The 23154-nt window shown below is 40.2% G+C and overlaps 1 protein-coding gene across 10 annotated transcripts in view; it reads left to right on the forward strand.

Moving 5' to 3' along the window:
* The window catches only part of FIP2 (potassium channel tetramerization domain-containing protein / pentapeptide repeat-containing protein), a 95857-nt gene that overhangs the window by 2498 nt on the left and 70205 nt on the right, over positions 1–23154 (forward strand). For 6 of the 10 annotated variants that reach the window (XR_016077429.1, XR_016077430.1, XM_088889883.1 and 3 more), the window contains exons 3-6: positions 10465–10599; positions 11618–11773; positions 12289–12372; positions 16944–17056. Coding sequence is in view for 8 of the 10 variants with exons in the window: in XM_088889883.1 (XP_088746009.1) it covers positions 10465–10599; positions 11618–11773; positions 12289–12372; positions 16944–17056 (488 nt within the window). In the remaining 2 variants the exon portion in view is untranslated. Of the gene's footprint in view, positions 1–199; positions 475–10464; positions 10600–11617; positions 11774–12288; positions 12373–16943; positions 17057–23154 lie in introns of those variants that run through there. The other 4 variants (XM_088889887.1, XM_088889885.1, XM_010245434.3 and 1 more) reach the window with 2 other exon arrangements.

Raw genomic sequence — 23154 nt, forward strand, 5'->3', positions numbered from 1 at the left:
TATCTTGTGCCCATCTCACAAAGGAAAATGGGAAGTTTGAGCCAGAGCTACATAACCTGGCCCAAATGTTTAAACCGGTTCATAATATTAAAGTTGGGTCACGTGACCCTTTAAAACTCACGCACGAAGGTCCTATGTGCCTATGGGGGATGATAATTGTGGTCTATCATCGTCTCCATCGACCTCCCCTTTGACGTCTATCAGGCCCTATGCGCCTATGCGCCTACGGGAACGACAAACAGAGTCATCCCCCCTCTCTTTCTCAGGCTGCAGGCGCCTTCTTTGCACAAGGAAAGATTCTTCAATGGAGGACGGCTGCTGAAGAGAACTCCATGACGCTTGAAAAGCCGAACCCTTGATACAATAGGAACTTGCAAGGGGATTCTGAAGATGATAGACTGGGAGGATTTGAGAGATTTGGAAGAGGAAGAAGTGGATCAGCTGTCGAGCATAGGCATCCCCGACTCAACAAAGGTCTGTAATTATATAGATCTCTAGGTCTTTGGAACTGAACTCCTCTTTAATGAAGAAGCTAGTACGGAAGTTTTTGAACTATAGGATTCAGGGGATGGTGACTCTTCTGCAGAGAGTGGGAGGCCTCTAGATGATTCTTAGAGAGAGGAGAAAGTAGAAACAAATCAAGAACAAAAGCAGGGTAGCGGGTTTGAGGAGATGGATTTGCACTGCAAACCAAACGTGGAACCACTTGAGGAACAACTCCCCCCAGTTGCACAGGTGGCTATTGAACTTGAACTCGAACCATTAGGGGTTGTATATGGAGTGGTCGATGGAAACCAGACTCAGGATCAGGGAGTTTCTTCCCCCCTTTCCCTTACCCTAATTCTTTCTCCCTCCCCATTTTACTTTCAAAACTCAATCGATATTGCTCCTTGTAGTAATCCTCAGCCTTTGGTTTTTGCAGTTCCAGCCGTTGAAACTTCACCGGTGGCGGATAATGACCCTTGTGAGGCAGGAGAAGAAGACGGGAGAGGAGATAAAGATAGGGAGGAGGAAGTAATCCTGAAAGTGAATCAAGAGAAGGTGTCAGAGAAGGAAGAAGGGGAAAATGGAACAATTGTAGGCACAGAAGAAGAGGGGAAGGAACTTAGTGTGTTAGATGAGAAAGAAGATGAATGCAGAGAACCACCCAAACTAAAAGGCAAGAACAAAAAGAAGCTAGAGGAAAGTTCACCAAAGGGAAGGTCTATCTTAGAAAGGAGATAGGAGATGACAAAAAAAGAAAAAGGAGAATGAATGAGGTAGAAAAGCTAATCTATGGAGTATCTTATGAGAAATCTGTAAATAGGAAGAGGGGGAAAAAAAGAGGAGACTAGGACTTGGAAACATGGAAGGGTTTAGACAAAACGTGGAATGAAGATTCTTTGTTGGAATGTAAGAGGGTTAAGGAGTGCAAAGAAAAGGAGAATCATTAGGAATGTGATAAGAATGGAGAGATCGGTAGTAGTCATGCTCCAGGAAAAAAAACTTTCGGATTTGGACGGAAGATGGATAAGAAGTATTTGGAGTAGTAGGGGTCTAAGTTGGTCCTTTGCCCCATCTTGGGGTGCCTCGGGTGGTATCCTTACAATTTGGAAGAACAAGGAAGTTGATTGTCAGGAGGAATTGATAGGACAATACTCAGTATCAATAAAAACCAAGAGGATGAGTGATGGAAGGATTTGGGTGCTGACTAATGTGTATGGCCCAAACTCATATAGAGAGAGGGATACATTCTGGGGGGAGTTAGCCGCAATTAGGGGCCTTTGGGATGGCCCATGGTGTTTGGGAGAGGATTTTAATGTGATATGAGTCCCTAGAATTGAGAGAACCTACCTTATTGCAAGCCTCTTTCACTTGGTCAAATCTTTAGGAAGGTCAAGTGTGTTCAAAACTGGATAGGTTCCTTTTCTCCATTGATTGGAAGGAGTCGTGGGGAAGCTTAACATTTAAAGCCCTTCCTAGAGTAACCTCAGACCACTGCCCCCTAAGCCTCTACCAAGAAAACCTTATTGGAGGCCCCACACCTTTTAGATTTGAGAATATGTGGCTGGAAGTTCCAAACTTTATGCAAAAGGTAAAAGATTGGTGGTCAGAAGGTGGAATAAGGGTTAGAGAGAAAGTGGTGAGATTCTTCAAGAAGTTGAAAAGATTGAAGGAAACGATCAAGGAATGGAACAAAGAGGAATTTGGAAAGCTTGAGGTCATACAGGAGGAATTAGCTAGGAAAATAGAGGATTTGGACCAAAAGGAAGGCCATAAAGAATGCGGGTCGGAGGATAGAGTTGAAAGATGGAACTTAAAAGTGCAACTAGAGGAGATCCTAAGGAAGGAAGAAATTTCTTGGAGACAAAAACCAAGGTGTAATGGCTTCTAGAGGGGGATGGAAACACCAGTTTTTTCCACTCCCTAGCAAATGGGAGAAGAAGGAAAAACCAAATATCTAGTATAGAGGTGGAGGGAAGAGTAGTAAATTCAAAGGAGCTTTGTGGATCATTTCAAGTCAATCCTTGGATCCTCTGTTGAAAGCAATTTGGAATTGGGAGATTTACAATGGGATAGAGTGCCAGAAACCGAAGCTGCCCTCTTAGAAAGAGCCTCCAGTGTAGAGGAGGTCTTTGAAGCAATTTTCTCGATGGATAGATCGAAAGCTCTGGGGCCGGATGGTTTTTCAATGGCTTTATATCAAGATTGTTGGGAAATCTTGAAGGATGATTTAATGGATGTCTTTGTTGAATTCTATCAAAAGGGAAATTCTCTCCAGGAGCAAATGCAACCTTTATTGCTCTAGTGTTACAGGGGTAGTTCTACTGCGTAAGAAACCCGTGCGGCGTCCAGGCCAAGGTAGGCCAGGACAAGCCTTTGTGTGCTTGGAGGCTAGGAGTTGCCCGATGAGATGGCTCCACCAAGGTCAGTAGCACTGGATCATGACCTCAAGTCGCATGGCTAGGGCACTCGGCTGGCTCAGACCGGTCCATGGGAGGTGCTGCTTACGTGCTAAAGGGGGATGGCCATAATGCAAGGCGACTGTACGCCGAAGAGGTGACTGGGCACCGATGCGAAGGGTCTCCTGTACGCCGATGATGTGGGCACCTGTGTGCCATGATGATAGGCAACCGTTGGGCCGAAACACACCCATGCGCTAGGGGCAACGGGATAGCTCAATCAGCTTGGGCAAGGGGCTGGCGAGGTGAAAGGTCATGCTTGAGCCAAGCCTGCATGCCAAGCCTCCCTTGAGTGTCGATAACGTAGTGCCAGTCCATGCACTGTCCCCATGAGCATGTGTGCGCCCATGAGGAACCTTGGTAGCCATGCTAGCCATTAACCAGGGCCGCCCGCAAGGGGATGATGGTTTAGGAGTGCCAAGGTTAGGCACCCAAGGAGGTCGACCACCCCTCCTCAAAGAGTACGCTAAGCTTTTGGTGGTCTGCCTAAAGATAACATCAATTCTCCCAAAAATCTTACAGGCAAAAATGACGGTGATGTCCCTTAACGTAAGCCTGCCAAGCGTAGGCAAGGCTAAGCCTGTGTTAGACCGTAACACTAGGAGCTTTTGTAGAAGGGAGACAAATAGTGGATCAAATCTTAGTGGCAAATGAATGTGTGGCAGCTAAGAAAAAACAAGGTGGCAAAGGTTTGATTTGTAAGTTGGACCTAGAAAACAACTTATGATATGGTGGATTGGTCATTCTTGTTGAATCTCATGGAAAAGATGGGTTTAGGTGAAAGATGGAGACTGTGGATCAAAGGAAGTATTAGCTCGACACATTTCTTTATCCTCTTAAATGGGGTAGCAAAGGACTTCTTCCCTGCTAAAAGAGGATTGAGACAGGGTGATCCCTTATCCCCATTTTTATTTACTTTGGTGGCAGAGGTTCTGAGTAGACAAATCATCAAGGCTGACTAAGAAAATCAGTTTAAAGGCTGGAGGATTGGTAGTTCAGAAGTGGTGGTGTCTCACTTGCAATTTGCAGATGATACAGTCATTTTCTGTGAGAGTTGTGATGAATCCAGTTTGAGGAATCTGAAAAATTTGGTGGACAGTTTCAATTGGCCTCCAAACTAAAAGTGAACTGGGAAAAAGCTGTGTAGCTGGAATAAACATAGGGGAGGGGGACATCCAAGCTATGGCAAATTTGCTAGGCTGTGAAGTGAAAAGCTGGCTTCTAGAATACCTAAATATGCCCTTGGGAGGAAACGTGAAAGCTGAAAGCTTTTGGAAGCCAATTTTAGAGAGATTCACAAACAAGTTGGCAATGTGGAAGAGAAATTATATTTCCTTGGGGGGAAGAATCACCTTGATAAAATCCACCCTAGCAAACCTGCCCACCTATTTCTTCTCCACCTTTAAGATCCCCGTGAAAGTAGCAAGGAAGTTGGAGAAGATAATGAGGGATTTTTTGTGGGAACCTAGTGATGAAAAGAGAGATCATTTAGTGAAGTGGGAGCAAGTCTGTAAACCTAAGGTGCAAGGTGGCCTAGGTATTGGGAACATCTTACAGAAAAATAAGGCCCTCCTAGGGAAATGGTTGGGGAGATTCCCTTGTGAAGAAGATAGGTTGTGGCACAAGGTCATTAAAAGCATTCATGGTGAAGCAGAAATTGGATGGGATGCAAAACTAGCTTCCAATGCAGCTCTGAATTCCCCTTGGAAGGCAATCTTTGAGGTACTACCAACCTTTCTTCAATTTATCCGTTTTGATGTTGGGTGTGGCAATAAAGTTTTATTCTGGGAAGACCTTTGGGTTGGGGATTTGCCTTTTAAGGTTAAATTCCCGGACCTCTACTCTTTATCAAACCTTAAAAACAAACCTGTTGCTAGGGTTGGCATACTTTCAGACTTGGGTATCTCTTGGGACTTTGGCTTTAGAAGGGGGCTAAGGGGAAATAAATGTGAGTCTTTATTGCTTTTGTTCTCAACCCTTGAGAAGGTCTATTTAGATCAAACTACAACTGACAGTAGAGTCTGGTCCCCAACTCCTGATGGTTTATTTTCTTATGCTTCTTTCTTCGGTTTGTTCACTCTGATCCTTTGGGGGTGAACTTTCCAGTGAGAGAAATCTGGTGTAAACCGATCCTTCCTAAAGTACAAGCCTTCTGTTGGGAAGTGTTTCTAGGGAAGGTAAACACTTGTAATGTGCTACAGAAAAGAAGGCCAAACAAATGCCTCTCTCCTCATGTGTGTGTCCTTTGTAAGGATTGTGGTGAAACCCTACCCCACTTACTCTTATCTTGCTCTTTTGTTTCTTGTATTTGGGAAATTGTTTGTTCTCTCTTTGGATGCAGATGGGCTCCTCCACAGGATGTGGTTAGTCTATTCAGCCCCTCCTTTCTGAGGCAACAGAAGAAAAGAGGAAAGTGCTTATGGAAGGCACCAAGAGCTGCTGTGGTATGGACTAAATGGGAGTAAAGAAACCAAAGAATCTTCTCTGAAAAAAGTAAATCAAAGGAGGAAGTCATTGAAACCATAAAAATCAGAACTGCACATTGGGTGATGACCATGGAACTATTCAAAAACTTCTCCACGAATGAGATTCTAAGAAGCTGGACTGAAGTAGCACAAACAGATGTACCCAAAGAAGTTGTGAGAGCGGAGTGGAAGCCACCTGCACCGAACAAACTAAAACTAAACTTTGATGGGAGTTCCTTTGGTAACCCGGGAAGGGCAGGTATAGGGGGTGTGATTAGGAATCATCTAGGTGAAGTTGTGGCACTCTTCTCAGGACCAATAGGTATTGGTGACTCTCAATACAGGCTGAACCTCTGGCTCTACTTCAAGGTTTAAAGATGGCTGAGCAGATTGGTACAACAGATTTAGAAATAGAAGGAGACTCACTACTGGTCATTTCTTAGGCTAAAAACATCACATCAGCACCTTGGAAGCTCAAATTTATATACATAGAAATTGACATAATTGCAAGGAGGTTCAACTCTCAGTTTGGGTGGGTCAAAAGGACCGCAAATGGGTTGGCGGACACCCTAGAAAAACAGGGGGCAAATAGATCTACCTTGTACTGGGCAGAACTATAACTGTTTTGTATGTGTTTGCAGATTGGATTAATGCATTCTGCAACCTATAACTATTGTAATTCAATATTCTGTTATCAATAAAAGTCTTTTAGCTGATTAAAAAAAATAATCGCAAGTCAAAATATTGGAACATTAAAAGCTGACAAAATAGAGTATCTAATAAATGTTGACTATTTAGAGATAGGCATTGAATGTATCTGCTTAAGTGTTAACGTCTATGATACCCAGATATGGCTAAGACATATCTTGACAAGGTGTCTGACATGGAACTTACATTGACTATTGAAATGTTGGATATGGTGTAATACTAACATAGTGTCTGAGGTCAAATAACTTGAACAAAGTGAAAGGAAGATCACTTAAACACAACAAATAGAACTTGAGCTTGTCTTTCCAACTCCTATGTGGTCTTCTCGTAGCATCTCCTGAACACAATAAACAATCCCAAATTTTTTGAGTTATAATTTCCAAACATTTTTTTATGAAGGAAAGCAAAAAGCTGGCAGGAGTATGGTACTGAGGAAGGCAAGAGGTACGTGGTTGAATGCAAGAGAAATGCCAAGGGATTCTACATAGCTTTGATTGAATTTTTTGGTAGGGGAAGGAAGCAATTAGTTTGTTTCTCAGAAGGAAGACAGAACTATGGCTGGGGGAAATTAATAAAATGCTCAATGAGTTCTGGTCCTATAGAGTAACAGATGAAAAGGAAATCTCAAGGGAGGGGAAGATTGGTGTGGTAGGTGCTTCTGAAGCTGAAGTTAGAGTATTGGTGATTGGTCTGAGAATGGTTAAATCTCTTCAGCTTAATTCTGTTCTCATCAAGGGGGATTCTGGGAATGTTATTAGTTGAGCCTCCCACTCAGATAAGGGCCCTTGGAGGCTAGGTCACTTTCTCAATGATATTTTTTTGATAAACAAAGTAAATCATTGTATTAATTTAAATTAATAAGTGAAAGCTGATACCAGCAGACTTGGAGAGGTGCGAGCTGCGTTTTCAAAGTGGGGAGAGAGAGAGAAGGGACTCTTTGTGAAACAGGGGAGAGCGGAGGTTGTGGGAGAGAGAGAGAGACCAGAGGGGGAGGGGGAGGGGGAGGACATCAACGCCAAGTACTGTATAGGAGGAGGTGGATTGGGGAGCGTTTTCAAAGTGGCATTGTCACGTTCTGGCCCCTCTCTCTCTCTCATTTGGACTTGGCAAACCGAACTTTGGCTTGCTAACGTCTCCAGAAATGGCGGAAACGGCTCGGTTCGTCTGTTTTGCTGCTCCACTTATACCGATCATTGCTGATGCTGATACGGGTGGTGGCAATGCTCTCAATGTTTAGAGGACTATCCAGGACTTATTTGCAGTGGGTGCTATTGGTTGTTTTCTTGAGGATCAAGCATGTCCAAAGAAGTGTGGCAAAGAAGTGAGGATCAATGTTTAGCGGGTGCTACTAGAGCAGGTTTTCTGAATGATGCCGGTGTTGAGATGAAGGGGACAAGGGTAATGTTGGGTTTTAAAAAAAATTATAGGTCACATGGGGTCACATGTGCACAGATCGCGACAGAGCACTAACGGATGCTAACGGTAGGGGTAGAGCTAGTCAATTGTCAGAAACAGTACGGGTAGTGTTAGACAATAGTCAAACAGTAAGGGTACAGTTAGTCAATTTTGCAAACAGTAGGAGTAGTTTAAGGAAATTGCCCTTCTATAAATTCCTATTCCAATCTATCGTAAGCTTTCTACATATCAATTTTATAAGCCATGATGCCCTTTCTGCCCTTCTTTTTCCTCAATAGTGTGGGGCATCTAATGAGCCAAAAGAATGCTATCGTTAACTTGTCTATTTGGCACAAAGGCACTTCGGAATGGGGATGTGACATTATCCCGAAGATGTTTGATCCTGTTTACTAGAATTTTTGCTATTAGCTTGTAAATAACATTACAAAGGCTAATGGGTCTAAAATTGTTTACTGTTTCTGGGTTTTTGATCTTAGGCTAATAGGGTAACATTAGGCTAACATTTTTCATTCATGTCTTTTTGTTACAACTTACATGAATAATCCAAAGTATCAATGTCAAGAAAGTGTATTCTTATGTATTAAGGATTTTTGCAATATGCTTATCTTGGTACAAGATACTTAAATAGTTCCTGGTTGGAGGATTATCAAGAGGGTTTTGATAATTCGGATAGACTAGCACATATTTTGCTTGCCTTTATTGGGTGATGAATCTTAAGTCACTAGTGGAGACACTGAAACAAATATGTGGGTGCTTGTTAGAGAACAGGTTTATTGAACTTGAGTCATTAATAAATAGCTACATGGAATCTTTTGTCAATAACTGATTCAATCATCACAGTTGTGTAGATGATCTTTAGACCTAAGGCATCATAGATACCTTGTGCATGGGCCTCCATAGTTTGATAGTGGATATAAGCATACACATGCCGGCTATGGTGGCTTGTACATGGAGGAATGTGAATGCACAAAATGGAATGCCACTCTCAATGAGGAGAGAGAATGTCCTATGCAACTAAGATTCATGTGACTCAACTAATTCTTGGCCAAGGCAATATGATTTATGGAAAGAGTTCCAAGTTTCACCTTATGAGTCATCATCAATACAGTGAGACATATGATTGGGCCAGTAGGGTTTGACAAATTTATCATGACTGTTTGCTCTTTCAGGACATTGTGTGATAGAAGAATCCTATTGCATGCTAATTGTAGATAAAAAGGTTCAATCTGCCAAATTCAAATTATTAGGGTGGTCATGACATACTGATAAGTGTCACTCATGACCTATGGAGTTCCATTGGGATGCTAAAGGAGTTTGACATCATTTTCCACTGCCTAATAGTGTCGAACCTAAGAGGTCACACACATTAAGGGGCAAAATCTGGAAGTATGAGGGAAGGGTGCATTCATTGAGAGGGATCTTAGTGGAGGGACCTTATTGCAATTATAGGAAACTTATGAGATAAGATTGAGCTCTATAAAAGGAGTGCATGGGGCGTCCCTAGGGTTTTTGAGAGTGTTTTCCCTGCTAAACTAAACCCCAATCATAGATAAGATTGCTAGCACATTCTTGGAGCCACCCCTTACTCTCCCTCTTCATCTTTCTCTCTTGGATCAAACTCTAGAAAAGATTTAGGAGCTTTGATTTGCTGCTGCTTTGTGTGCACTATCTTGGAGCCCAAACAATTGTAAGGCTGCAGAAAAAGTACCAAGGCAATTCTTTGCACACCTTTCTTGGAAATCAATCTACATAGACTCATGGAGGTATGCAGTTTTTATTTATTTTTAATTAGGGTTTTATACACCACGATGGACGTGATCTTGGTTTAACCAAGATTCTTTAAAATTTAAATTTCCGCTGCTAAATAATTAAAGATGGCTGTGGTTGGTCACTTGGTTGGTACAAAGTATTCTCCAATAGGTTAAAGAAAACATTTAGATGTGTGCTTTGGGTCTCACCCTAACAGTTGAAAGAAACTACTAACTGCCCAAGTTCACCATTGGCCAGGAATAGTTTAGTCAACATACTGAATATGCTTGTCTCCATTATTTTTGTAATCAACATAATCCTAAAATGCAGGTCAAGGGCTATTCACAAAAAAAAAAACCAAATAACACATGCGATTGTTCATGAAACGATTCTTTTATTCAAAATAAAAGCAGTTTACATATCCTATTGGATCCTGAGAGCATACATTGTCTGACAGTCTCCCCATTTTAATGCTACTGTCCCATACATATTCGGGGCAGGACAATCATTTAAATGTATCCTATATCAGTAAACATACATCTGGCTGCCAGAGGAAGAGATTGGTTCTTTTCTCTCCTATCTTCTTTCTCTTCTTCTCTCTATCTTTTCTTTCTTTCTCATAGACTGAATAGTGAATACCATTTACAAGATGCAGTACTAGGTTGGTTTCAGATGCAATAGTTAAGAAAAGGGAGGGAGGGAGGCAAGTAGTGCTGTTGCCACTAAGAGAAAGAAAGAGGATGGCTCCTTAATGCACAAACTCCAAGTGTTGCAGAGAAAACAAGCTTCATTCAAACTTTATTTATTTACTACCTTTATAGAGATAGACTACATACAAGAATTCCTATCCCCACTACTATCTCATAAAATGACAAATAAAATAAAAAAACCAGAAAATATCTTCTAGCAAATTTTTGGAGGAAATTGCATTACCTAATACTGCCATCTTAAACATTGTACACTGTCATGGCAATTATATAATTATAAATTGAATAGCCTTTACAGAACAATGATAAGTTTGATAGTTTAACATAATTCTCTTGCATAACTAATTTATCTATTATGTTAATTCATTCGCCAAAGTTTATGCTTTTGCATTTCATATATTTGTTTAGCATGGTATATTCTCTTCTTTCAGGTATTTGAATCAACCTTTATTCTTTGATTATACTGAATTCTTGCAGGGGTTTGTCTTTGTTGATAGGGATGGGAAACATTTTCGGCATATACTAAACTGGTTGAGGGATGGTGTTGTTCCCACACTTGAAGACTCACAATATCCAGAGCTTCTCCGAGAAGCAGAATACTATCAGCTACTTGTAAACCCTAACTCCTTGTAGTTTGATAGAACAGATTTATTCTTCACTGTATAATTTTGGGTAATTTGTTAGAGTTCATTTATTGCTAACTAAATATTGCTTATTATTTTTTGCTTCTTGAAGAATCTGGATAGTCTAGAACAAGCTTACTTCCAGTTTTGAGGTGTTGCTAGAAATTTTCTTTTGCAGTTGTTCTTCAGCATGTGAAAGTAAAGACCTAGTTTTTTTTGAAGATGTTTAAATCCTCTGCATCTAAAAACTGTACAAGAATGTCTTGAAGTATTAATTGAATATACTAGCAACATAAGAAATTTGTCTCAAGTTACAGGGCTAGAGTAGAAGTAGTAGGAAATTATTTAAGTGCCAATAATTTGACAGTGGATATGGCATTAAAAACAATGTAATGACGATACAGGATTCGTGTTAGCCAACTCCATATAGTTGGAATAAGGCTTGGATGATGATGGTGAAGACTAGAAGCTTAAGAAATTACTTCTGAAGAGTTAAGTCTATATTGGTTAATATTCTTGCAATGGCAAAAATCAATTGAAATCTGAACAATCACTCGCAGTTCTTGCAACAAAAGTTATTTATGCATAAGAGAGAAACTAATTTTGTTTAAAAAAAAAGTATGTCCTAGCATTGCTTTGCTTGATCTTTTATATATTTGTTTAGACACTATGACTTCATTATCCTAATTCAGGAAAAACCTTGAATTTTAAAAACTCACCTAAAAAGAATCTTAAATAACTTTCTAATGTGAAATTCCATTATAGATTGACAGCCTATTTGTGCTTTGGTTGTAGTACTCCCGAAGTCCATTTTATTTGTCTAATAGTAGGCTGGTTAGGTAAGTGAATGAAAGCCTTCTGATATGGCAATTTATTTCATGTTCTGTTTATTTTATGTCAAAGAGGAATTCCACTAAACACAAATCTGACAAAAATGAGTTAAATTGGTTTAATGTGTTTATGTATTGTCATCTCTATTCAGAAATGTTTTGCATGCATAATTTCAGGGGTTAGTTGATGGGATCAATGCAGTCTTGAATAGGAGGAAGGATGATGATGACTTGAAAACTGAATTGACACGTACAGATATAATCAAATGCATACAGTCTAAGAGAGTCAGATTCCGAGGGGTGAATCTTTCAGGACTTGATCTTTCAAAGTTGGTATGATTTCACATCCCAGCTGTTTTGACATTTTTCAGTTACATGTCAAAATAATTAACCTGTTACTACTAAAATTTTGTTGCTAGTGCATGTATTTTCTGTAGCCATTAGCCACTATTGGAAAATATGCTATGCTATCTACCTATCTTGCAAAATTTGGGGTTATCTTCACACAACCCATACTTTTGTAGGATGGCAAACTGGATTGCAAGTGTTGCCTAGATTTGAGTGTATCTTCTTTACTTCTGTTTAAGATCATTGAAAATGATTTGTTTCCTTTTTCTTAGTAAATTACTATCATGATTTTTTGAAATCTTTATCTGAATGTTATCTACCAAGTTGATTTATTATTTTATTATGAGAAAAAGCAGCGGAAAAGGAATGTAAAACTAAACTTCTGTGTTAGTTGTTTTCTTCACATTTTCATCATGTTTGCTCTGCATGGCTTTTATCTACCAGACTTGTCGTCAAAAAAATACATCCTGCTTTAATGCATGCTGTTTTGGAATTTGCAGGATCTGTCATTTGTTGATTTCAGCTATGCATGCCTTAAAAATACCTTCTTTTCTCGTGCAAACCTTCAATGTGCAAAATTCCGGGTATTACTCTTTGATCAGTTCAGTGTATTTTCTAGTGCACTTTATTAGTCCCTCATTTGAATGATCTTAAATCCCCCATGATTTTATTGGTCGTAAAAATGAAAATATATTAATATAGAAAGAAGAGTACAATAAGGTGATAAGAAATCACCCAACAAGAAAAAAAAGTATCATCTCAAACCAATGTAAAACAAATCCAACATTCATCTCCACACCAAGACAAACCCCACATAAGTTTTCAAAGATATTTGTTTTCTATTTCATTTGAGGTTGAGCTCAACTATAATAACACAAATGCTTGGGCAAAGGTTCATGTTTCAAGACTCAGACCAGACTGGATGGTTGGACTGTTCAACCTGGTAATCAGAAGGCAATTCAGTTTTTTAAAGCCCTGATTTTCTTTTTTTTTTTGAAAAACTGGAAGAACCAGTCAAAACCTGGTGGAACTGTTTCAATGACCTGCCCGGGTCACTAAAGGCACATATATTTTAAAATGCAAATGGAAAGACTTGAACTTGAGATCTCACAGTTACATGTGTTAGCATCAAACCACTAAGCGATCATATATTTTGTGCTTATTTATTTATTTTGATCTGTAATCAGTGGAATTTCATTTCATTATACAGAAGAAAAGTAGTACAGATAAAGATCAATTTTAGACATATGAGAAGCAAAGCTTTTCAAAAGTTACAAGATTATCCCAACTCTGCCTAGAAAAGTTGATCCCTATGTACCCCTTGTTTTTTCAAAGTATCAGCCATCCCATTTGATGTTCTCTTGACCCACTTGAAGCTTGCATCGAGATCCTTCGCTAAGCTCTTTATTTCTTTTGACCCACTTGACACCTGGATTGCTGTCATCCATCCAGAAAATTACTAATTTTGAATTATCTTCTATTTCCAAGTTCTTAAACCCCCCTTGTTTTGCTAGTTTCAGACCTTGAAGTGAGGCTGTTATTTCTGCTCTTGCCGAGTCCCCTATTCCTAATGGTCCTGAAAATAGGGTTATCACTGTGAAGAGTCCCAATGATGTGTTATATTACTGTAGTCCTTGTTGTATTAGATCTCTTATTTTCTTCTTTAGCTCCATAAGGGCTTTTTGGTAAATACTCGTATTTCACCCCTGACTTCTGTGTTCTCTTGTATGCATTGCTCGTGTGACATGGTATCAGAATAGGTTGCTCTATAGAGTGTGTGTGCAACATGTTCACTTACTAACTTCTCAAAGTTTAATGGTTTCTGGATTCATCGACTGAAGCTAGGGTTGTTTTGGTCAACCCTAACCCTGGGTTACTCTGTTCTGTGATTTCAGCAAGAGAAGACCTAATAGAACTCTCTGGAAAGGCAGCTGTTTGAAGTGAAATTTTACTGGCTGTGTCACCCAGACCAAGTTTACGTATTCAGAAAGTTTCATTGAGATTGGACAAGTATTGGAGTTCTGATCTCCTCTCTAGGACGGCAGTTTCTGAAAACCTGCACACACCAGGTTGGTGAATCACCTCTTTGTTTATTCAGCTGTCTTCTCTTCTTCTTGGACCCTAGATTTGGTATCGCCCTAGGGTATTCCTACTCCTCAACTGCTTTGTTGAAGTTCTAAATCAGTTCTGGGGTGTTTTTAATCCTCTCTTCAATTTGACAGTCCTGGAACACTACTGATTTGGAGTGTCAGCACTAGGAACTATCAAGTTGGATCTGTTCTGGTACTTTCTTGGAGGATTTCAATTCCTCTATAGGGTGAAACGTTTCTGTGGATTGTACAACTGAAGTTGGGTGATTATACATATCTTCTGGCCCAGTTTTTCTGCTGTTTCTCTGTAGTGCTTGCTTCGGCCTTGCTGTCAAGGGTTTTTCTTCTGAGAAACTCCCTTGTTTGGATGCTAGGATATTGATTTCAGCATTTACATTGTTTCTGGATCAAGTGTAGCGATTAACAAACTTGGCAATTAAATATCAGTGCTGTTATTTGTCTCTCTGGACTATATTTTTGGATTGAAATGGCTAAAAAAGTGGAAATTATTCCGATGAAGTTTGATGGAACCAATTGGGGAAGAGGGGGAGAGCAATCAAGAAGTTGAGTCTATTGGGGTCGTAGGGGCAAAGGAAGTAAGAGAAGAGGAAGAAGTGAGAAGGGACAGAGGGAGGAAAGGGGATAATGGTTTAGTGGAGAAAAAGGAAGGGGAGAGAGGAGAAGGGAATGAGGGAGGGGGAAGTTAGGGAATAGGAAACAAGAGTTGAGATGATGTAAGAACATATAAAAGGAAAAGATGAGAACTTTTCCCTTAGAAGAAAACAGAGAGAGGGGATTGAAATTGGACTCGGGGGAGGAAAGTGAGGATGATCCTTTGATAGATGAGATGCATAAGGTGGAGGTTACTTGTGACATTTGTTGAGTTTTGGGATGATATAACATGTTTTTTATTTACATAGCATAGTTAGGGAGTTATTGGGTCTTAGGCCCATTAGTTTATGTTTTAAGTTAAGAGTGTTTTTTAAATTCTCACAAGTAGCCGACTTACTAAGGGCATACTTGTCTTTGTACTCTCTTTTATTTATGAGTATATAATCTAATGAAAGGGGCGGCCAGACCTAATTCTGAACTTCTCCCATTCTCTTCTATCTCTCTTCTCTCTCTTTCTTAGCTAAAACCTTTTCTTCTCTTTCTTTTCTTCTTTCTTTTACAGTCTTTATATCAAAATAGGTTGTCCAAATCTTTCTACTTGGTATCATAGCAAGTTAAAAGATTTCTTGAGCTGCTCCACCATGCAACTCTAGATTGGTCGACTGCATGATAAGGTAAAGGGTTGATCGAAGACTTCAGGTAAGCCTAGTTTTTGGTGGAATTGCAATCCTTTGTAGCTGGTCTTGGGTTTTACACCAAAATTAGGAAGAACTAGAGAAAGGGGGAGAGTCCTGTTTTAGGACTTTCAATTTTCACCTAGGAAGTGGCGTTCTAGGGTTCCTTGAGGGTTTTTGAAGGGGCGGTTCAAGTCCCAACCTTTTTGGAGGTCCTTGGAGGGAGCGACAACCTCTTCTCTTTATTTTCCTGCTCCCACGGAAAAAGGAATCCTTGGAGGGAGGGGCTTTTAAGATTCCAAGAGGGTGTTTAAGGTTTCTAAAGAAGATAAATACCTTCTTTTTCATCTCAAATTGATTTCCTAATCTATTCGGAGAGTTGAAAACAAATTTACAAGAGAAATGAGATTCTGGGGATGAGGTGTTGGAGACCTCTTCGGGGCCAGAACCATCACTACAGTCAAGTTGGATGGTACAAACTACTTAGAATGGTCACAATCTGCAAAGATGACCATTGGTGCTCGTGGGAAATTGGGGTATGTCACCAATGAGGAAAAGAAACCTGAAACTAACCATTCTCGATGTGTACAGGAGAACTACATGGTGATGACCTGACTGTGTAATTCCATGTTGCCCCATATAAGTAAGAACTTTTTATGGGCTAACACAACTAAGGAGATTTGGGATGGAGTAGCAGAAACCTATTCATAGGATGAAAAAGTTGCTAGAGCCTATCAGTTGAGAAACTAGGTAATTGTTACTAGGCAAGGAAAATAAGTTTGTTGCTATTTATTTTTCAGCCCTCAAAACCTTATGGCAAGAGATAGATCATTTGGAGATTGTGGTTTGGGAAAGTAGCAAAGATGTAACAACTCAAAGCTGGTAGAAAAGAATATGGTTTTTGAGTTTTTAGTTGGACTTAACCTTGAGTATGATATTGCACGACAAAATATTCTTTTCGAGACAGTGTAACTCTCTCTCAAGCATATGCCTTTATGTCTGGAGAGGAGAGTAGGAGGAATGTGATGATAAGGAACCTAGGCCTTAAGCAATCAACTATGGTTAGCACTTAGCACAATGAAGCCTAAGCCGAGTGGGGACAAGGGTGGAAATGAACGGAGGAAGGAGGACAAAAGGGATTTGATCTGTGACTATTGTAAGAAACCCAAACATACTAGAGATACTTGCTGGAAGCTTTACCCACGCCTTGTATCGAGTCGGCTTAGAAATAAGAAGGGAAATGTGAATATGGCTATGTCTAGTGATTTATCAGGGCCACCTACTATAGCTTCTCTAGAGTTTGTTGCAACGGCTGCAGTGAGGGCCAAATTGGAGAGATATGGGCAGTTCCTAAATCAGAAGGATATAGCTAGTTCCAACTCATTATCAAGTGGACAACAAGGTGTAGGTGGATCAGTAGGTAGTCATTCTACTTCATTTGCACACACAGGTAGTTCACATGCCACTACAAATTATGTATCCACTACAGGTAAAGGGGGACCTCCCTGGATTATAGACTCAGGAGCCTCAGAACATATGGCCAACATTTCCACCATTTTCACCTCATACCACCTTTGCTCTGGCAGAGGTAAAGTTTCCACAATTGATGGATCACATGTTCCCATTACTGGGAAAGGGTCTGTCAGGATAACTGATACCATTACCCTACCTTTTGTCCATCATGTTCCTTGACTGAGCACTAATCTTTTATCCGTTAGTAGCTTGACAAAGAATTTGAACTGTTCTGTGATTTTTTCCCCTGGTCATTGTGTTTTGTAGGATCTGGAATCAAAGAGGACGATTGGGAGTGGTCGTGAGGTGAATGGAATCTATCTTCTTGATGCACTTTTCAATCATCAGAGTCATCATGCCAGCAGGAGCATCAAGTCAAAGTCAGTGGGTCAGATTATGCTTTGGCATAATCGGTTAGGACATTTTTCTTTTGCTTCTTTGCGTTTTTTGTTTACCAAATTGTTGGAGTGTGAGGGCTGTTAACTTGGAAAGCATTTTAGACATTCCTTTAAAGCAAGTAATAAAAAATATTCTTTTGTTTTTGATATTGTTCATACTGATGTATGGGGGCCATACTATGTTTCATCTATGGGTGGCTATTGATATTTTATTCTGTTTGTGGATGATTATTCTCAGTACTTTTGGATATATTTGATGAGATCCCGTGATGAGGTGCCATCTTTGGTTCAACAACTCCATCAGATGGTGTTGACATAGTTTGGGGTAAGAATGAAAGTATTTAGATCAGACAATGCCATGGAATACTTTGAAAAAAACCTGTCATCATACCTATTGGAGCATGGGGTTATCCATTAGTGTAGTTGTACATACACTCTACAACAGAATGGTGTAGCTGAAAGGAAGAACAAACATATTGTGGAAGTAGCAAGAAGCATGATGTTGAGCTCTATAGTTCCAGTTTGTTTTTGGGGTGATGCAGTTCTTACAATAGTGTTCTTGATTAATCGGGTGCCTTCTCGTGTTCTTAGATATAGCACTTTGTTTAGCCTTCTTTTTCTTGAGGGGGAGACATTCCATATTCCTCTAAGGGTGTTTGGATATGTATGCTTTGTCCATGTTCTTGGTTCTCACTACTCAAAGCTAGATCCTAAGGCAAAGAAGTGTGTTTTCCTTGGGTATGTAGTAAATCAGAAGGGGTATTGCTGTTATGATTCAGTCTCCGGGAGTTGGTATGTTACTATGGGTGTCACCTTTTTTGAGTCCACACCTTTTTTCTCGAGGGGTTCTTCTCAGGGGGAGTGTTTTGGAGAAGGAAGTGAGCAATCTATACCACTTCCTGTTTCAGCTCCTTTGTCTACTTCAGTGTCTGACCTACCTATCTTACCCACTTTGCCACCTCTATTGCGTCCTGTTTCTTAGTGTTTTAACGACAACGCCTACGACAATACATGGAGGTTGATTCTATAGTAGAGGAGTCCATGTCACTCCCTATCGGCTCATCGAAGATTCCAGGTTCAATTCACATAGACCCGGGTCTGCCTCTTGTTCCCCTGATGGTTTAGTTCCTATTGATCTATTACCCCTACTCCTAACGCCATTGCAGATGACTTTGATCTCCTTATTGCCCTTGGAAAAGGGAAGAGGAAGCGTACTGCTCATTGCATTTTACACTATCTTTCCTATAGTGGATTATCCCCTTCCTATTGGGCCTTCCTTTCCTCCCTTGACTCTGTGTCTATACCTAGGAGTATTAGTGAGGCTTTCTCCAAACCTGAGTGGAAGACAACTATGTAGGAGGAATGCCTTTCTCAATGGGGACTTGCAGGAGGTGTATATGGACCTTCCAGCTGGCTTCTACAATAATATGTAAAAAGGAAAGGTATGTAGGTTGAAGAAGTCCCTATATGGTTTAAAGCAATCACCCAGAGCTTGGTTTGACAGGTTTAGAAGTTCATTGGTTGTATTTGGCTATACTCAAACTCAATCTGATCATACTCTTTTTGTGAAGAGGAGAGGGTCACTGGTGTCAGTTTTGATAGTGTATGTGGATGACATTGTAGTTATAGGAAATGATTTGAGTAAGATTGATACCCTGAAGAAGAATTTGCACAAAGAGTTTGAGATTAAGGATCTTGGGGAGCTTAAGTACTTTTTGGGCGTTGAAGTGGCAAGGTCCAAGCATGGGATCTTCATCTCACAGAGGAAGTATGTTCTAGATCTACTACAGGAGACAGGAAAGCTTGGGGCAAAGGCAACTGATACACCTATTGATCAGGACCATAGGATAAATGCTTTAGAAGGTGAACTCGTAAAGGATGTTGGAAGATATCAGAGGTTAATGTGGTGGTTGCTATACATATGTATGACACGACCAGACATCTCTTATACAGTGAGTGTGGTAAGTCAATACATCCATGCCCCATGAGTTCAGCATTAGGAAGCTATTGACAGGATACTTTCCTATTTGAAGGGACACCCAGGTAGAGGCATATTGTTTGCTAACCATGGACAGTTGAAGTTAGAGGCTTACACAGATGCTGATTGGGCAGGGTGGCCAAATGATAGGAGATCTACATCAGGAGTTTGTACTCTTGTTGGAGGTAATTTAGTTTCATGGAGGAGTAAGAAACAAACAGTTATGGCAAGGTCAAGTGTAGAAGCTGAATACAAAGCCATGACACATGGTGTTTCAGAAGCTGAATACAAAGCCATGACACATGGTGTTTTAGAGCTCCTCTAGATTTGTTCCTTGTTAGGGGAGATTGGAGTTGAGGCCGAAGAACCTATGATGCTATATTGTGACAATCAGGCAGCAATTAACATTGCCCACAACCTAGTTCAGCATGATAGGACGAAGCATATAGAAGTGGATAGATACTTTATAAGGGAAAATGTGACATTTGAAGAAGTTTGCTTGCCATATGTTGTATTTGACTTGCAGCTTGAAAATGTTATTACAAAAGGAGTTGCAAGGAACAAGTTGGAGCATGATCTATGCTTGTTGGGAATGTGTGACATTTATTCCTAGCTTTAGGGGGAGTGTTAAGTTTTGGGCTGATATAACATGTTTTTTGTTTACATAGCATAGTTAGGGAGTTATTGGGCCTTAGGCCCATTAGTTTATGTTTTAAGTTAAGAATGTTTTTTAAGTTCTCATAAGTAGCCGACTTACTAAGGGCATACTTGTCTTTGTACTCTCTTTTATTTATGAGTATATAATCTAATGAAAGGGGCAGCCAGACCTAATTCTGAACTTCTCCATTCTCTTCTATCTCTCTTCTATCTCTTTCTTAGCTGAAGCCTTTTCTTCTCTTTCTTTTCTTCTTTCTTTTACAGTTTTTATATCAAAACGGGTTGTCCAAATTCTAGTTGTGAATAATGAAGTGGAAGTGAGCAAAATTCTGGGTCTATTTTTCCTAGGAGGGGAGGAATTTGTGAAGGAAGCTTTCAAGTCTGTGGAGGAAAGGAATGGTGAGAGCGAAATTAAAATTGATAGTGGTTGATGGCAAGTCAAGTAACTTCTCAAATCAAGGGTTGGAAAAGTTAGACGGAGGCAGTGAAAATAACAAGGAAAAGGGAGAGGTTTTGGAGGGGGAATTTGTTTCAGATAGGGGCAGGATTCTGAGGGGAAGATGGAAGAAGTCACTTGGACATTAAATACGGTGAGGAGATTCAAAACTTAGAAGATTAAGAGAAGTCAACAGTAGGTACTAGTGATAGAAACCAAACAGGCTCAATAGTTTTGTGTAGAGAGATATTTTCCCAGTTTTCTTCCTTCTTTATCTTGTTCAGGAGGTAGAGCTGCCTCGAAGTAGCAGGTCCGGCCCATCAAACCTGAGTCACAACCCATTAAGATTGAAAGAGAAGATAACCTTATTGGGCCTAAAGCCCATTTCGAACTAGGCTGATTTGATCAGTTAAATGAGGGGCAAATTCTGAGATTAGATTAGCAGATAGGATTGGGTCTTAAGATTCAGATTTGGACACCTCCTAATAGGATTAGGAGGGGGCTGATCTAATATGCAGATAAGATAAGGGTTTACCGTTATCACTTAAAGGGAATTCTGATCCAAATATGATTTGGATCAGCAACTCCTAATGGGATTAGGAGCTGATCCCTTTAAGCTTATAAAAGGAGGAGGGGGCTGCAGCCTTTAGAAGATATTCATATTCATATCCTCTTCAGAGCTGAAATCACAGAAGAGAGAATTCAGCATCACTGCGCTAAATCTCTCTTGTTGTCTCTTTCCTGCCGCCGCCATATCTGCCAGTTCGATCTCCTATTTTCAGTGGGAGTGATCAAGATTGGATCTTGATATCAGTCCTTTGTGAAAGGGCTGATTGGAAGTAGTGCTCACGTGCCGTCCAATTGATACTTGCGAAGGATCTGTTTCTTTTGAAGAATGCTGCTGATTCTGCTCCATCCTGCACTGCACCATCTTCAGTGGGAGCAGTTTTTGGTTCCTTCCTTGGGCGTGAACACCTCCATTGGGAGATATTATTTCTCCGTATCAGGTATATCCCTCTCCTACTGCTTTTGTTCAGATCTGGTTCGGTTCTTGGTTCAAGATTGATCCTTGAAAAATATGATTTTTCTAAAATAGGGAATACGATTCCCAGTAGGATGGAGAGAAATTTTTGAAATTTGCCCATTCTATTCCGCAAGATTCGGGCGTCCATACGATGGATATCTCATCCCTTTAGAAGAAGGATGTTCAGGGGTATGTAGCTAGATGTACAGTTTGCCAACAACAAAAATACTCCACGCAAGCTCTAGCAGGGCTCCTACAACCTCTACCAATCCCAAAGCGGGTGTGGGATGATGTGATCATGAATTTTATAATGGGCTTGCCTAAATCCTTGGGAAAGTCAATAACTTTGGTGGTTGTGGACAGGCTTAGCAAATATGCTCACTTCATAGGCCTGGCCCACTCATACACAACAGCTCAAGTGGCCCATGCTTATGTCCAACAAATGACTAAATTGCATGATACTCTGGTCTCTATTGTAAATGACCGTAACCCAGCCTTCGTGAGCAGGTTCTGGGAAGAGTATTTCAAGGCTCAAGGGGTCAACATCTACCATTCAACCAGCTACTACCCACAAACCGATGGACAGACTGAGGTGGTCAATCGGTGTCTTGAAACATATCTCCGGTGCTATGTGAATGAAAAGCCTACCCAGTTGATGAAATGGTTAGCCTGGGCTGAATATTGGCACAACACATCCTATCATGTAGCAGCTGGAACCACACCTTTCAAGTTCTATATGGGTGGGAACCCCCATCTCTTCGACCTTATGAGAAGGGCTCCACTCCAGTAGTAGAGGTAGAAGCACAACTGTTGGAACAAGATGATACCCTGCAAACTCTCAAACTGCACATCCAGGAAGCCCAACAGAAGATGAAAACATATTATAACAGGCATCACCGAGAGGTTGTTTACTAGGTAGGAGATTGGGTGTTCTTGAAATTGCAGCCTTACTGATAGACTACCATTGCCAAAAGAACTTGAAAGAAGCTGTCTCCTAGATACTATGGCCAGTGATTTAAAAGGCGCGCCTAGGCGCACAGGCGAGGCACATTTTAGGGTATGCACCTCGCCTAGGTCCTAGGCGCAGCCCTTTCAAAAGGCGTACGCCTGGTGCGCCTAGGTGTGTGCCTGATGCGCCTTGCACCTCAGCCCAGGCGTGTACCTTTCGAAAATTTGGCACTTTTTTGCTTTTTTTTGAACATAACGGCTGGGCTGGGGGCTCCGCCCCCGGACCCCCATGCCACGCCCCTCGAGGCAAGCCCAAACAAGTCCATGTTAGGTCTTAAATTCTTAGTTTTCACACAAAAAATAATGATTTTATAGTTTTATTTGCTTTTCAAGAAGACATTTTATTAGGATGAATGAATGAACAACATTACCAAACAAGCCCAACCCCCAATTTGGTAATGTTGTTCATTCATTCATCCTAATAGTGTCTTCTTAAAAAGCAAATAAAACTATAAAATCATTATTTTTTGTGTGAAAACTAAGAATTTAAGACCTAACGTGGACTTGTTTGGGCTTGCCTTGAGGGGCGTGGTACAAAGCCGGCTCGTAGAATCAGGAATGTAATATGTTTTACATTACATTAGCTATGTGAAGTACTACAATTGAGTGAAAAAGGAAATTAGAGGTTTTACATGCTTGAAAATGTTTTATATGTTTGATTTTATTTTTAAATTCTCATTCGAATATGCTTTACATCTTATGTTTATGTATTTTAATTTTAGATAATAGGTTTTTTAAAACATTATTTTAAAATTTTAGTTTATATTTTTTTTATTAATATTATGTTTAATATTTTTTTTATTTTTTTTGAAAATTTTGGCATTTTTTTTGAAGTTTTGAAATTTTTTTGTTTTAGCATTTTTTTTTTAAATTTTTGCGCCTTGCATCAAAAAGGTGTGCGCCTCACCTTGGGCCTTGCGTCTTAGGCGCAAATTGAAGGGGACTCCAAGGTGGTGGTAGGTTGGTTAAGAGATCCA

Source organism: Nelumbo nucifera, chromosome 6 (assembly GCF_055504915.1).
Source record: "Nelumbo nucifera cultivar China Antique chromosome 6, China Antique-T2T, whole genome shotgun sequence".
In the NCBI taxonomy this organism is placed as follows: domain Eukaryota; kingdom Viridiplantae; phylum Streptophyta; class Magnoliopsida; order Proteales; family Nelumbonaceae; genus Nelumbo; species Nelumbo nucifera.